The sequence below is a fragment of the Nannospalax galili genome, unplaced genomic scaffold (genome assembly GCF_000622305.1).
Source record: "Nannospalax galili isolate Female #2095 unplaced genomic scaffold, S.galili_v1.0 scaffold528, whole genome shotgun sequence".
NCBI classification, from domain to species: domain Eukaryota; kingdom Metazoa; phylum Chordata; class Mammalia; order Rodentia; family Spalacidae; genus Nannospalax; species Nannospalax galili.
Window position 1 is genome coordinate 553,678 of NW_008359681.1, and position 16,083 is coordinate 569,760.

The window sequence follows — 16,083 nt, forward strand, 5'->3', positions numbered from 1 at the left end:
ATATATATATATGAAAGGTAATGAGTCAGATGGGAAAGTAAAGCAGATAAGGTGGACCTTGATGAAGGGTCCGGTAGCAGCGCCTGGGAAGCCAACAAGACAGCTCACATCAACAAATAAGGCAAACCATCATGAAACAGTTCCTGATATGTCTCTTTTTCCTTTTTTTGTTTCAGAACAACAAGGTCAGACGTTTTGCTTTTGAGCTCAAGATGCAAGACAAAAGTAGTTATCTATTGGCAGCAGACAGTGAAGTGGAAATGGAAGAGTGGATCACTCTTCTCAACAAGATTCTCCAGCTAAACTTTGAAGCTGCAATGCAAGAAAAACGAAATGGGGACTCTCATGAAGGTACGTCCAGCTTTCCGGGCAGCCATCTTTGTTTTCCCTGGTACACACATTGGGCAGCCATTTTGGCTTTCTCCAGCCTGCACACTGGGTGAATGTTTTTCCCAGGAGAATGTGGGAAGAAGAACTACTGTACAGGTCCATGAGAAATGGGAAATATGGGGGCCTTTCACAGATAGTCTGTCAACAAAGATCTTCTCACTTTAGGATTTACTGCCCTGAGGCCAGACCTGGAGGTGCACACCTCTAATCCTAGTACTTGGGAAGCAAGGCAAGAGGATCCTAAATGAGTTTGAGGGTAGAGTGGTCAACTACCTAGGGAGTTCCAAACCAGCTACTGAGAGCCTGTCTCAAAAGGCAAAACAAACAAATTTGCTACCCTGACCTTGTTTATGTGGAGAGTGTGTGAGAGGAACAGCCATAGACATGAAGAGGAAAAGGAAGACATGGAATTGAGGTCCAACAGTACCACTTTTCAGCTGGATGTCAACAAACTAGTTGTGTTTTCTGGGCCCTGGCTTAACTTACCTGAAAAGAGAAATAAGGGCTGGGATGTAGCTTAGTTGGTAGAGTGCTTGCCTAGCATGCATGAAGCTTTGGGTTCCTTAGCACTGCATAAACCATGTGTGGTGGTGCACACCTAGCATTTAGCAGATGGAGGCAGGAGGATCAGAAGTTCAAGATCATTGTTGGCTACACAGTGACTTTCAGGCAAGCCTGGGCTATAAGAGACACTGTCTTTTTTAAAAAGGTGTTAAGAGCACTGCTGTTTTTGTAGAGTACCCAGGTTTAGTTCCCAGGACCCACATGACAGCTCCAGTTCCAAGGGTTCTGATGCCCTCTTCTGAGGGCAGGCATTGTACAACATGGGTGCACTTACATACATGCAGTCAATACACTCATTCTAGTTTGCTTATGATTGCTGCGACAAAACACTCTATCCAATACCAACTTGGAGAGGAAAGGGTTTATTTGGCTTCCATCTCCCGGATCACAGTTGAGCACTGAGGGAGCCCAAGGTAGGAACTCAGGGCAGGAACCTGGAGGTAGGAGCTGAAACACAGGCCAGGAGGAATGCTGCTTACAGGCTTGCTCCCCTGGCCCCAGTCAACCTGCTTTCTTATACAATACAGAACTACTTGCCCAGGGGTGGCACTGCCCACAGTGGGCTGGGCCCTGGCCCTCCCACATCAATGAACAAACAAGAAAATGCCCCACAGATATGGCCACAGGTCACTCCAATGGAAGCAATTCCCCAATTGAGGCTCCCTCAACCCAAGTGTGTCAGGTTGACAACGCCATCCAGCACTCATACACATAAAATAAAAATAATAAATTTATTATTATTTTATGTGTATGAGTGTATTGCCTGCATGTATGTATGTGAGTGCACCCGTGTTGTGCAATGCTGCCGAGGTCAGAAGAGGGCTTCGGATTCCTCTGGAACTGGAGTTAAGGATGGTTTGTAGCTGCCATGTGGGTGCTGGGAATCAAACCCGGCTTCTCTGCAAGAGCAGTCAGTGCTCTTAACCGCTGAGCCATCTCTCCAGCCCCATAAAATAATTTTTTAAAAGGTGTGTTGGTTCAGGGATGGGGGGCTTAAATAGAAAAGTACCGATGGAATGAGAACGCTTAAAAATGTAGCTCAAGCCACTGGCATGGAATCCATACTTAAAAGTGTAAAAACTATTGTCATTAGTAATATCCTTTACATTTCAAGACAAAGGTTGGGCAAGAGTCACAGTTTAAGTCTTAAGTGGAAAAAAAATCTGTGTTTTTGACACATAATTCATGTTATATTTCAAGTCCTAAAGTGATTCCTAACCCTGGCTGCCCCCTAAAGTACCTGGGAGTTTGGAACAAAAACAAAACCCAAACTACTATTTCCTTGGTTCCACCACAGATTCTGATTGGATGTCCCCTTGAGGGCTTTTGCACATAGCTTTGGTTCTAGCTGACAGGACTCTGCCATAGGAAACTCTTCCATGATTTTAACCCCTGGGCCTTTGTCATCAGCGTTCAAACCCTGAGGTGTTTGGAATGTGCATTCATCGTTGAGAACCACTGTATTCAGGTTCTTTGCTTGTTTTAAATAAGATACTTTTAGCTACACATGACTCAGTTCATCTGTTTTGCCACTTAGATGATGAACAAAGCAAATTGGAAGGTTCTGGTTCCGGTTTAGATAGCTACCTGCCTGAACTGGCCAAGGTAAGAACATCTTTAATTTTCTCCTCTTCATTGAATGGTATTGAAGTGTTTCTCATTCTGTGAGTTTATCTAAAATGGAATCTCTTAAAATCGTAACCATGGTATGATCATCACTGTCTAATTTCTGACATGAATGTAAGTGGTTGGGGAATGAGTTTGCTTGAGACTTTAGTTTGTTTTCCAAAAACCACCTTACAAAGTATGTTTTTATTGTTCTTTAAATGTTCCCCCCCATAATATTTCATAATGCACTGCAGATTCTGAAGAAATAATCAAAACACAGACATACACAGTACCTGGTACCGGCTCTTACTCAGGGTACTTTTATTTAGATTATGTTCATTGGGTACTCTGTCTTGTTCACAGTAACAGTCACAGTTCTGAAGAGGATGAGTGGGGCATCTTGCCATGAAGTGAAGGGGAGCTGCTTAAGTTATAGAACATGTTCCTAGTCACCCTCAATCAACAAAAGAAAAGTAACAGGCTATAACATGCATTTTATAATTTGAGAAATCCCAAAGTTACTGAAAAGCACAAAGGAAAACAAAAATGACCACATTGCCACCACCCAGAACTGCATCTGTTACCATATTGTCTTGTTAACATATGTTTTTTTGTCTTTTTGAGACAGGGTCTCCCTGTAGCCCCAGCTGTCCTAGAACTCAGTATGTAGACCAGGCTGGCCTTGAACTCACAGAGGTCCGCCTGCCTCTGCCTCCCAAGTGCTGGGATTAAAGGCGTGCGCCACCACGCCCGGCATAGTATATGTATTTTTAAGAGTAAAATATCACTTACAGTTGAAGTTCTTTTTAAACACTGTATTGTCTTTTCCTAGCCCCAGCCAGAGGCAACCACTGTTACAAGTTTCACTTCCATTTTATTTTACATCTTTACAAATATATTTATCATAAAGATGTATGTGGTAGTGCTTTTGTAGGTTAAAAGTGTTAAACCAGCATTAATATACTGTCTATTTTATAGTTGTGTTTAAAAATGTTATATTTAGCCTTATTTCTGAGACCCCTCCTCACTGGTATACAGATCTGGTTCGTCTCCTTTGTTGTACTGTATAAACATTTAAACTGTTCTATCATTTCCATTTTTTTTCTACTATGAACAATGCCACAATGAATATCCTTGTACTGGTCTCCTGGTGTGTATCTATGAGTGATTCTTTTAAATGAGAGCAAAGTATTTGTCTTCTCCACCTCTTTATATTCTTGATGTGTTGCCTTTCTGGTTTTTTTTTTTTTAATAATACAGTAAAATAGCTACCCTACATACCCACATGTAAAAGACTATAATAGAAACATGGTTGTCTATATAGGATTGTAAATAGACTAGCATTTAGTATTGACCTTTATTTCTAGGCAACATAGCTGTTCTCAAATCTAAATCTAAATATCCTTTCCTGGCTAGAGTATTGTTTTTCTTTAGGACTTGACTGTTTCCACAGAATCTTTTTAGCACCTGCCTATTAAAGCTAACTTTAGAGTCACCACTGTAGCCTGCTCCTCCTGGATGGAGGATTTTGGCTTCTGGTGCCTGTGTTTATTTTCATGCTAGGATTTTTTTTCCTTTTCTTTTTCTTTTTCTTTTTTTTTTTTTTTAAACGTGTGTGTGTGGGTGTGTGTGTGTGTGTGTGTGTGTGTGTGTGTGTGTGTGTTGCTGAGGCTCCAACCCAGGGCCTCACACATGGTAGGCAAGTGCTCTACCACTGAACTACACTCCATCTTGCTAGGAATGCCTTGGCATCATTTACAGCAATAGTTGCTACTTTGTTTCTGGATGTTAGGGGTTCAGTAGTTTTCAAAGCAAAACATGTGAACCTGTTCAAATTTTGATTTGTTGAAGGACATAGCATGTAATACAATCTGGAAATTAGAAAGGGTGGATTCCTAAGACAAAACTCAGATTATTTGAGCCCAATATTGATTGTTAAAAATCTGTATCTTTAAGTCAGATATGGTGATGTTAAAAATCTGTATCTTTAAGTCAGATATGGTGACATAGACCTGTAATCTTACTGCTGGAGAGGCTGAGACAGGAAGAATGCAAGTTTAGTATTAGCTTGGGTTCATAGCAGCACCCTATTTAGAAAAAACAACACACACACAAACAACAAGAAGAATCTGATTTTTTTTCCTATGAAGATATACAGGAGATTTGTTCTTTTCTCCTCCCACTAAGTGGCCAACGTAATCCAGCATCACATGATTCTAGGGACCCAGGGACACATGCATTTATGTATACATGCGCTTATATGCAAACACTAGAGTTGTTAATTTTTTGCTTAACATATTCAGAACTATTTTCAAACTGGTTTACAACAAATTAGCTAAAGTAATTTTTAGCTAATGAAATCAATTCTGTTAGATTCAACCCTTATTTCTTAACTTTTTTTTTTACTTTAATTTCTGTGTAATTTACATAAAGTGTAATGCTCAAATGTGGAGTGCCTGGCGTGATATAGTACACATTTGCATGCTCTTTTAACCTCCACAGCCAGTTCAATACAGAGAGCATTTATTTTATTATTTATCATTTGTTGTTTTTATTTTATGTGTACAAGACAGTCCCAGGAGACTGTCTTGTATCCCCTTCCTGTCTGTATTGTTTCATAGTTCCATCTCTGTACGTTACTTTTAACTGTTCTAGATTTTCCTGGCATCCTGTAGTTTGTACTTTTTGAGTGTATTGTCTGCATGTATGTAAGTGCACCCATGCCATGCAACGCCCATGGAGGTCAGAAAGATCAGAAGAGGATGTTGGAGCTCCTGGTATTGGAGTCATGGATGGTTGTTAACCGCCATGTGGGTGCTAGGAACCATACCCAGTTCCTCTGCAAGAGCAGCCAGTGCTCTTAACTGCTGAGCCTTCTCTCCAGGCCTACAGAAAACATTATATCATCCCAGCAGACTGTCTTGTATCCCCCTCCTAGCTGTATTGTTTCATAGTTCCATCTCAGTAGATTAGTTTTAACTGTTGATTTTCCTGGCATCCTGTAGTTTGTACTTTTTGAATCAGGTCTGTTTACCTTAACATTGTGTGACTCACATTTAAAAAGTTAAATGAAATAGAACTGAGTATATATGGATAATTGCATGTATATGTAGTGTTTGTATGTGTGCTATAAAATGGATTTATTTTTTGGTCACGGTCAAAGCCTGACAAATGTAGTAGAATAGGAGAGTATTTTATCATGTTTTTCCCCAGCTTGTTTTCTTTTTTAAATTTTTTTATTTATTATTTTTATTTTATGTGTATGTGTGTATTGCCTGCATGTAGGTAAGTACACCCATGTCGTGCAGTGCCCGTGGGGACAGAAGAGGCTGTCGGATCCCCTGGGACTGGAGTTACGGACAGTTGTTAGCTGCCATGTGGGTGCTGGGAACCTAACCTGGGTCCTCTGCAAGAGTAGCCAGCACTGTTAACTGCTGAGCCATCTCTCCAGCTCCCATTCTCAGATGTTTTAAAACATGTTTTTATTGAAGAAGATAGAAAGATGACTGGGAATGTAGCTCAATTGATAGAATACTTGCCTCACATGCTTGAATGATCTCTCAACACTGCATAAGATCACAGTGTCCATGCACACCTGCAATCCCAACATGCTGGGAGGTGGGAGAAAGAAGCTCAGAAGTTCAAGGTTGTTCTTGGCTACATAGTGAGTTCAAGGCCAGCCTGGACTGTGTAAGATTCTGTTTTGAAGAAAAAAAATGAAAACGAAAAGTGAAGGCAATTTTACAAAGAGAAAGAGAAAGAAGTAAATTAAGTTGTATGGTCATTCACCCAGTGTGCCACTCTCAAGATTATTGGACGTGGGCATCTGTTACCTGTGCCTCTAAAAAAATAATTAATTTTATGTGTATGTGTGTTTTGTCTGCATGTATGTAAGTGCACTCATGTCATGCAGTGCCCTTAGAGGTCAGAAGAGGGTGTTAGATCCCCTGGAACTGGAATTACACACAGTTGTTAGCCACCATGTGGGTGCTGAGAACTGAATCCAGATCCTCTATAAGAGCAGCTGGTGCTCTTAACCTCTGAGCCATTAATCCAACCCCACCAGTGACTTTTTAAATGACCTACTCAGTGATGTGCAGTGTGAGGGAGGAGGCTCTAATTTGAGACTCATGACCATCCCTGGTCATAGTCAAGGGGCTGGCTGCTTATCACCTGCTAGTGTGTCTGGGATGTGGATCATTTGTACCTGCTGAGAGAGCATAGGAACTAACTAGTGGATGGGCATCCTGTTTTGGGGAGGAATGGGTTCCATGGTTACAGAATCAGACTGAAGTATATATGGAGTGGGGTGGGAGGAAACAGGAGGTACACAGCTGTTCACAGCAGTAGTTTAGTCAGGGGGTGAAGAGGTAAAGAGGTCAGGAAAGGAAACTGCTAGAAAGGATCTGGTGAGAGGCTGGGCTCCAGTGAAGTAAGATTGCAGAGAATGGTTTAGAACAATAGGGCAAAGCAGAAGGTAGCTGAGGTGTAATTGAATGGCAGGCTCCTCTTGCTGGTGAGCTTGTCTTTCTGTCTCACTCATCCTGTTGCCCTGGCTTTTGTTTTCCATTGTGGCCGAGACTTAGCCAAACAGGATATGATCGATCGACGGGAAGTTGTTTCAGGGCAAAAATAACTGATGTCTTATTCTGGAACACTATGGATACGGCTTAGGGTGTGAGTGGAACAGGCTCAGATTTTCAGGATATTTTGTATATTCTTAGAGTTTGTACATCTAGTACTAAATATTTTTTTATTGTTTTCATATTAGGGAACATGCTGTATCTATCCTAAAACCTATTCTTTTCCCCTGTTGTCTACCATGGAACCAAACAGTTTTTGTTGTAATTATAGCAAGGTATGTAGTATCAGTCTTGAAAAACTATATGAGCTAGTTAATTGCTTTCTTAGAAGGTCAGGGAGTAATATGATTATGTTATAAACCCTACACCTTAATTAATAATTCCTCTGATTGCATTGATGTTACATGACTTTGGAAGATATATTGTTGTATAAAGATGTAGGTAGAAAACCTCATGGCTCCTCTTGTGTTTTCTTCTGTTTAATGGGCTTAAAAAAAAAACAAAAAAACAATCCAACAACAATAGCTCATTCTTTGTCTCCCCATGTTCTGAAAGATAAACCACTTTATCTCATTCCACAATTGTTCACATCTCATCTCTTTATAATTTTACTTCTAAGTTAGTGAACTTTTCTTTCCAGGTAAATATCCCACAGTTGAATACAGGACAGAGCTTCATGTCTCAGGAAGGTTGAGGAAGGGCTAGGAGGCCAAGCTCAACAGGACTTACCAGAACCGGAATGATTTCCCAAATACTCTTGATTTTTTTTTTTCTTTTTTTTCTTTTTTGGTCTTTTTGAGACAGGGTCTCCCTGTAGCCCCAGCTGTCCTGGATTCACTATGGAGACGAGGCTGGCCTCGAACTCACAGAGATTCCCCCTACCTCTCCCTCCCGAGTGCTGAGATTAAAGGTGTGCTCCACCACGCCTGGCCTTTTTTGACTTTTGAAGCCACATCTGTAACAAACACTTTCTTCCCTGTGTCCCAATCCAGAAAACAATGCCATTATTACACTAAGGAATTGGCTGTGGTTGTTTGTGAGCTGAACTGGCAGTCCATTTCTGAGCCTCCTGATTCTCCAATGCTCTAGCCTGGCTTTGTGTCTTGAGGTGAAATGATGGTTCTTTACAGTTAAATGTCGTAGAGGTAGTGGAAATGCATCTTGGTAGCCCTTTAAATTTAGGAGTATATATTCTGGCCTCAAAAGGTTTTTCTGTCTTCCTGTTTTATCTCATTCTTGTTTAATGACTCAACAGTCAACATAATCTTTTTCCTTTCAAATATTTTGTTATTGGTCATAGTTTTAAACTTCAAATTGTTTTATCTGCTCACAAATAAACTTAAGATATAGTATCATCTTTCTAGAAAAGCTTGAATGTTTGGTTCTTTACTTCTTAGGATGAAGGAAATATACTTAGGGCTTATCATTAGTGTTTATGTTTAGAGTGTTCTGCATAGGACGGGGGAATAGTCTTTGTTTGATCAGCCATTCTCTTCTTTGGCTTGTGTCCACGTGCCAGTTTCTATGGAGGACTGCTCTGCTTTTGTCCATTCCGTCCTTCTCTGCACTGAACCCAAAATAGAAAATGGGCCATGGACAGGATGGGAGCAATGGGTGTTTGAAAAAGAGCTAGTCAGTCTTTCCTACAGCCACAGTATGGACTGAACACAGGCTATTTTCAGAGCAGGACTGGTTTCTGTCACTTTGAAAAGTACTCAATTGCATAGTCTTTGGGATAATTTTTTAACAGCTGTATTTTGTGGGTGCTTAGGTTTTGAAAGTATAAATTATAAGTGTCTTTACTAGAAATTTATTAGAAGTGAATTTTACTTAATTTTTTTAAATATAGCAAGCATAAAACTGTTCAACATTGTATAAATAAATAATTTTTTCCTTCATCTTCCTTTCTCACATTCCTGGAAACACTGAAGTTAACTTATAGTGATTCCTTTTTTAGGAAACTAACCATGAATAGAATGTACGCATATATGTGTTCATGTGTAAGGTTTTTAGTTATTTCCTAAAGATGCTCTCTCTCTTGTGGCATACCTATTATTTTGATGCTTTTCCTACCACTTAAAAATACTCCACAGGTGTCTCTCTAGGTCAGTAGAGGAGCTCATTATTAATTTGCAGAAGAAGTTCATTATCTGCCCTACCTACAAATAAGTGGTATGGTAGGTCAGTGGTGGATAGTGTAGAACTCAATCCAGCCATCCCTCTTCTGGTTTAGCTGGTTTTCTGTTTTCAGCCTCTATAAATTGCAGAGAAAACATCATGACATTAAATCCTTTTCCAGGTCAAAGGTTAGTGTGTTGTTAATGTTTTAAATAGTGCCAGGCAACTTTCCTGAAAGGTTTTAGTCATTTGTGTTCCTACTTCTCTGCATCATTCCAGGAGTAAAAGATATTATTGTACCATGCTTCAGTTTGTTTTTCTGCTTACTGTTTGCAGTTTTCACGTTATGTATTTGTCCTTATGATTTCTGCTTCATCTTTCACTTGCCTGTTCATTTTCCTCTATGTTGTATTTTTGTTTATGTTTTCCTTTTGCTCTTGTGGAATAGTTAAGAATCTGGGCTCCCAAATGAGACAGTGCATGTTTGAAGTCTGGCCTTTATTTAATATTGTGAGACTTTGGAAAAACTACTTAACCCCCATGCCTTAGTGCCTTGTCTTTAATGAACAGAGTTAATAACAGTACCTACCTCTGAAGGCTGTATAGCACTTATTTATTTTTGTGATGCTAGGGATTAAAAGCAAGGCATCACACATGCTACACATGCTGCACATGCGCTCTGTAATGAAGCTACACTCCAGCCCTAGGTTGTGAGAAATAAATGGGCACTGAGGATAATATCTAGCAGTGGATGTTAGACATCGCCATCAATATCAGCTTTCACCATTCTTGTTATTCCAAACATTTATTATTTTCTGGCCCTTGTGTGAAGCTTCACCCTTCCTAAGCCACATTTTCTCACTTCCTGGATGCCATTTTACATGGTAATTCCTCAGCCACCATGTATTGCGCTTCATCGCTGTTTAATGCATCATTTGAGGCCTTGGAGTGGTAAGAGGAACTTCAAGAAGCCAGGGTTGCTTATTGTCTAGGCCATGGCGCAGCTGTGTGTGTAAGGCAGATCACAGGTTTCATTCATTGGAAGCTGCCCCTTCATTCCTATCAGTAGACCTCTCTGCTGGACGAATACACTCACTGAGTATCACTGACACATCAGGATGCTTTGTGTCTTATTGAACTACTGGGATTTCTTTTTCTTTTATGATGTCTGCATCCCCATTTGCTAATTATATGGTGCTCAGAGCAGTTTTTCTTGCTCTATTAATTTCTCATCTCCTGGTGTGGTCAATGCAGATTACAAAGGCTTCCAGAAAGGAACAACGATTTCATCTGCATTAAGAGTCCAGTGCCCTATGTTGGCATCTGAGATCACAGTTTGCCTTTATTGAAGGACTGGAACAGTCATTCAGAAGTAGAAAACAGTACCTACTTGTGGTGGCTTGCTGCATCTTGTACCTATGCCTTCCTTAGGAAACTCCTAAGGAAATGCAGTGTGCACTGCAAAGCAAGTCCTTTGGGATCAGTTAAGTAGATTCCACTATTGCATATTCTAGCTCTTTGGATGTGAAAAATTAGTAAAAGGGAGTGACATGAAGGGATGACATGAATCTCATCTTCTACATAGAGAGAGCCTACCTCAGCCACCAGCACATATTTTACAACAAAAACATGAACAGGAAATGTGCAGAATACTCCCTGACCTCCAAGAGCCTTCACTCCCATAGATACCATCCCAATAAACATGGTTGGGGTGTGAGACCTTAGTGTCATCTTGTGAAAAGGCAGTCTAGGCGAGGCCAGGTAGCCAGAGCTGGCCTTTCATTATGAGTGTCATTTCATTAACAGAGGCAGTCAGATAAATCTAGTATGAGTGTTTGAGTCATTGCCAAAGACTTACTATAACAACTTTGGGACTGAAAAAAAATTAGTACGACGCTTAATTTCTCCTTAGCTTCCTTTAGAAATGCAGTAATAGAGCTCACTCGGCCATCAACAGCAAGGAGAGTTATCTTCTTCACTGTGGCTGTCACTGCCCCATTGTCAAGGGCTGAAAGGTAGCTCGTGTCTTTGGGGAAAGTAGCAGAAGAGAAGAGACTGTTCTAGTTTGAACTCCATAAATTACCTGTAAAAACGGAGAGTAATGGAGAGCTCTGACTGTCTAGAAGAAATGGGTGCAGGCATGATCAAATGAAGGGCTTAGAAATGACTTGTATCCTTCTTCTTTTTCATTTCCCCCAAATTCTGCATCTCTACCTCCATCACTGCCGCCGTATGTCCATCTCTTTCTGTAGTTTCTTTTCTATCCCTTCAGCGTCCAGTCTCTCTTATTCTGCAGAGACTCAATCCACACTCTTTCTGGGGAATCATATCCACTCCTGAAACCTCCACTCCCACCTGCAGGCTGATGTTGCCAGAGTCTGTAACTCTAATCTTCATCAATGCCCTGTGTTCAGGTCCTGTGGCTCTAGCCATTTACTGAATATTTCCAGTTGGAAATCTCACAGGCTGCTCCACTTTAACATCTTTTCCACAGATTTGTTCTTGTCTCTAAATTATCTGTCACCATTCTACAGGCCACCCTAGAAACATGGGATCTGTTATGGCCCTTCCTGAGACCCTGGGAGGCTGTGGTGACAGCCCAAGAAAGATACCGTGGGCCTCCTAGTCTTAGCCTGTTTAATTTGTTGCTCAGCACTGCCTGAGTGATACTTAAAAGCTGCAAAAGTCATATTTTATTTTTGCTTAACTATGGTAGGACATGTAGAATTCCAGATGAAACCCCCAGTCATTGGCATCAGGTCCCAAGTTTGTTTCTCTTTACTTGTCCCCATGCTCAATCATGAAGTCCTAATGAATGACTTGCTCACTTCTGGGGTGTGATTTGCCCCTTTGCCTGTGCAACACCCCCTCCTAGAATGCACTTTCTTCATTTCTCTGGCCAAATGTGCTCATCATTCAAGATGGGCCTGCCTCTGGGAGGTCCCTCCTAGTTAGCTCTAGTCCAGGTGAACACTTCATTCTTACTGCCTGTTAACTTCTGCCTCCTCAGCCAGTGTTTTTAGGGATCAGAACTTTGTTCATTCATGTTTGTATCTCCAGTGTCTGACACATAGTAGGTGATCAGTGAGTATTTATTGAATGAATCACCATTTTCCTTTTTAACATTTGCAAGATAATTTTATTTATTGTGTATGTGTGTATATGTATGTGTGCACAGCTTTTGGGAATTGGTTCTCTCCTTCCACTACATGGGACCCAGGAATCAAACTCGGATCCTCAGGTTTGGCAGCAAGCACCTTTACCCACTGAGCCATCTCACCAGCCCTGATTCAGCATTTTGTCCGTCAAGATCTGCCTTAGTTCTCTCTATCACACATTTAAAATGTATTCCTTCCTTTGGGGCTAGAGAGATGGCTCAGTGGTTAAGAGCACTGACTGCTCTTGCAGAGGACCCAGGTTCAGTTCTTAGCACCCACATGGCAGCTACGAATCGTCCTTAACTTCAGTTCCAGGGGAATCCGAAGCCCTCTTCTGACCTTTGTGGCATTGCACGACACAGGTGCACTCACATACATGCAGGCAATACACTCATACACATAAAATAAAAATAATCAATAAAATATATATATTTTTAAATGTATTCCTTCCTTTTCCCTGTCTTGTATCCTTGGTCTTAGACTGGATCTTACTTAGTCCTTTCTATGAGCTGGACTCAGTTTCATCCTCAGTGTCTGTCTATCTGTCTGTGCATCCTTTTCAGTCAGCCTGGAATGTTTGTGTTTTCCTTTTTCTATATAAATTCTATCCTTTTTTTCAAAACCTGCCTCCTATTCTATGACTTTGTAAAGCCTGGATGGTTTTGTGCTCAATCTCTTTCTGCTTTCTTTAGACTGTTTTGACTCTAGAGTTGGTTGTGAGCCTCCTTATGGTGTGAGCACCTAGGCTGTATCTCTGGTAGTGTTACATCCTGTGTTGCCTAGACCACAGTGTGCACCTGTTGATTGACCTACCACTGTCTCCCTGAGACTAGGCAGGATTGTCTAACAGCCTATCTTCAGGATGGGACAGCCTCCCAAACACATGTGAATGCTTTTTTAAAAAAAAGATTTTGTTGGGGCTGGAGAGATGCCTCAGCGGTTAAGAACACTGGTTGTTCTTGCAGAAGACCTGGGTTCGAATCCCAGCACCCACATGGCAGCTAACAACTGCCCATAACTCCAGTCCCAGGGGATCCGACAGCCTTTTCTGACCTCCACGAGCATTGCACGACATGGGTGCACTTACCTACATGCAGGCAATACATGCATACACATAAAATAAAAATAATAAATTTTTTTAAAAGGTTTAAAAAAAAGGATTTTGATAAATGTAATTTTTATTTATCTCATCCACAGAGTACCAGAGAAGCAGAAATCAAACTGAAAAGTGAGAGCAGAGTTAAACTTTTTTACTTGGACCCAGATGCCCAGGTAAGAACTCTTTTAATAATTAAAAAAAAAGTTAAAAATTCAAAACTCCTAAGTATTTGATATTCAGTGTATTGTTGAATATTGAGAGGAACCTAGCCAAGGCCATTCTCAGATCCACAAAGATCATCTAATGAACCCATTAAAATACTAATTAGGAAACAGTGTGTCACTGCAGACTTTCAGGAGGTAGCAATGCTCCTCAGCTAGCTTAGGCTCAGTCCCAGAGGTGAACATGGCAGTGTGCAGCCCACACCTGTGCCCCAACTATGTCAAACGTGATGTGACACAGCCCTTCAGAGCCCATGACAGTGAGTGTGGCACTGAGCTGCTGAAAAGGGGAGAGGCTGTCCTATATTTTATCCTAGAATACTTACTTTCTCACTTGTGGGTTTTTAAAAATAATTCTTGGTTTATGCATATGAGTATTTGTCTACATGTGTGTAAATGTACCGTGTACATACAATGCCTCAGAAGCCAGAAGAGGATGTTGGGTCACCTGGGACTGGAGTTATGGACAGTTGTTAGCCATCATGTAGGTGCTGGGAACTGAACCCACCCATGCCCTCTGCAAAAGCAGCCAGTACACTTAACCATGGAACCATATCTCCAGCCCTCTGTGCCTTTTTAATACAATAACTTCTCCCATTTTAATAATAATTTTTGATGTTTCTTCACACATATGCATGTATTTATTGGGGTAAAATACATGTAACACTAAATGTTACTATTTTAGCCATATAACAGAATTTTTAAAATTTGCTGTTATTGTATGAGTTTGCACATATGCCACAGCACTTGTGTGGGGGTCAGAGGACAACTGCGTGGAGTTGGCTCTCTCTTTCTAACCTTTATGTGGGTTCCAGGGATTGAACTTGGAATGCTAAGCTTTCATGGCAATTGCCTTCATGAGCTATCTCACCAGTTTTTAGCCACTTTTCAAAATACAATTCAGTGGTATTAAGTATATTCTCTGTGGAACCATAAATCGTCATCTATTTCCAGAATGGTCTCATCATCCCTGACAGAAGCTCTCTGTTAGATAATAGTTTCTTCTTGCCCCCAATCCCCTGGCGACGTGTTCTACTTTTGGTCTCTATAAATTTGACTATTTTAGCAACCTCACCAATGTGGAATCATAAAGATTTTGTCTTTTTGTGTTTTGCTTCTTTCACTTAATCTGTTTTTGGGGCCCAGCCATTGTCAGGATATTCTTTTATTTATTATTATGGGAGAAGTGTGTATACCACTGTGTGTGTGGACAGGTCAGAGGATGACTTAGGAGTCAAGTTCTCCCTTTCTGCTATACTTCCAGATATTGAACTCAGGTTGCCAGACTTGTGTTGCAAGCACTTTTACCTACTGAGCCATCTTGCTGCCCTAGAATTTCCTTTTCATGGGTGATTAGTAGTCTTTTTGTTTGTTTTTTTGCAACAGGGCCTCATGGTGTAGCCTTGACTGGCCTGAAACTGCTATGTAGACCAGGCTGGCCTTGAACTATCAGACCTGCCTGCCTCTGCTTCATGTGCACTGAAACTAAAGGCTTGCACCACTTTGCCCAGAGCTGACTAATAGTCTTTTGAATGTGTGTATATCTGAACATGCTTATATATGTATAATACATTTTATGCATCTTTCTACCTATGTTTATGAGTATTTAGGTTGTGTATAACTATAATTTTAATCCATGCATAATCATTGAGTAGATATATGGGATATTTATTTGACCTTCTATTAGTTTATAATAAACTAAAAGTGACTATTAACTATGACATGGACATGAACTTATAAAATCATAACTTGGAGCTGGAGAGATGGCTCAGTGGTTAAGAGCACTGGCTGTTTGTGCAGAGGATTCGGGTTTTTTTTTTAATAATTTTTTAAATGTTGGTATTAAAATTGTAACTGTATTGTGGATGAGTGTATATATATATATATATAGCTTTTCCTTATTTTATGTTATTAACTATGACATAGACATGAACTTATAAAATCATAACTTGGAGCTGGAGAGATGGCTCAGTGGTTAAGAGCACTGGCTGTTTGTGCAGAGGATTCGGGTTTTTTTTTTAATAATTTTTTAAATGTTGGTATTAAAATTGTAACTGTATTGTGGATGAGTGTATATATATATATATATAGCTTTTCCTTATTTTATGTGAGTACATATATAATGGATTTTTAATGAGAGCATGCTGTATTTATGTATTTACATTTTCTTTTTAAAGAAACCTGACTTCTCATCCATTGAGCCAGAAGTAAAGCCATTTGAAGAAAAGTTTGGGAAAAGGATTCTTGTCAAGTGCAATGATTTATCTTTCAATCTACAATGTTGTATTGCCGAAAATGAGGAAGGACCCACTACAAATGTAATTCTCCTTTTAAAAATTAAC

General features: G+C 40.3%; 1 protein-coding gene across 30 annotated transcripts in view; it reads left to right on the forward strand.

Moving 5' to 3' along the window:
• The window catches only part of Dock9 (dedicator of cytokinesis 9), a 333,922-nt gene that overhangs the window by 190,757 nt on the left and 127,082 nt on the right, over positions 1–16,083 (forward strand). For all 30 annotated transcript variants that reach the window (XM_008823583.3, XM_029558890.1, XM_017795710.2 and 27 more), the window contains exons 8-11: positions 177–351; positions 2,492–2,559; positions 13,619–13,693; positions 15,919–16,059. In XM_008823583.3, coding sequence (XP_008821805.1) covers positions 177–351; positions 2,492–2,559; positions 13,619–13,693; positions 15,919–16,059 — 459 coding nt within the window. The remainder of the gene's footprint in view (positions 1–176; positions 352–2,491; positions 2,560–13,618; positions 13,694–15,918; positions 16,060–16,083) is intronic.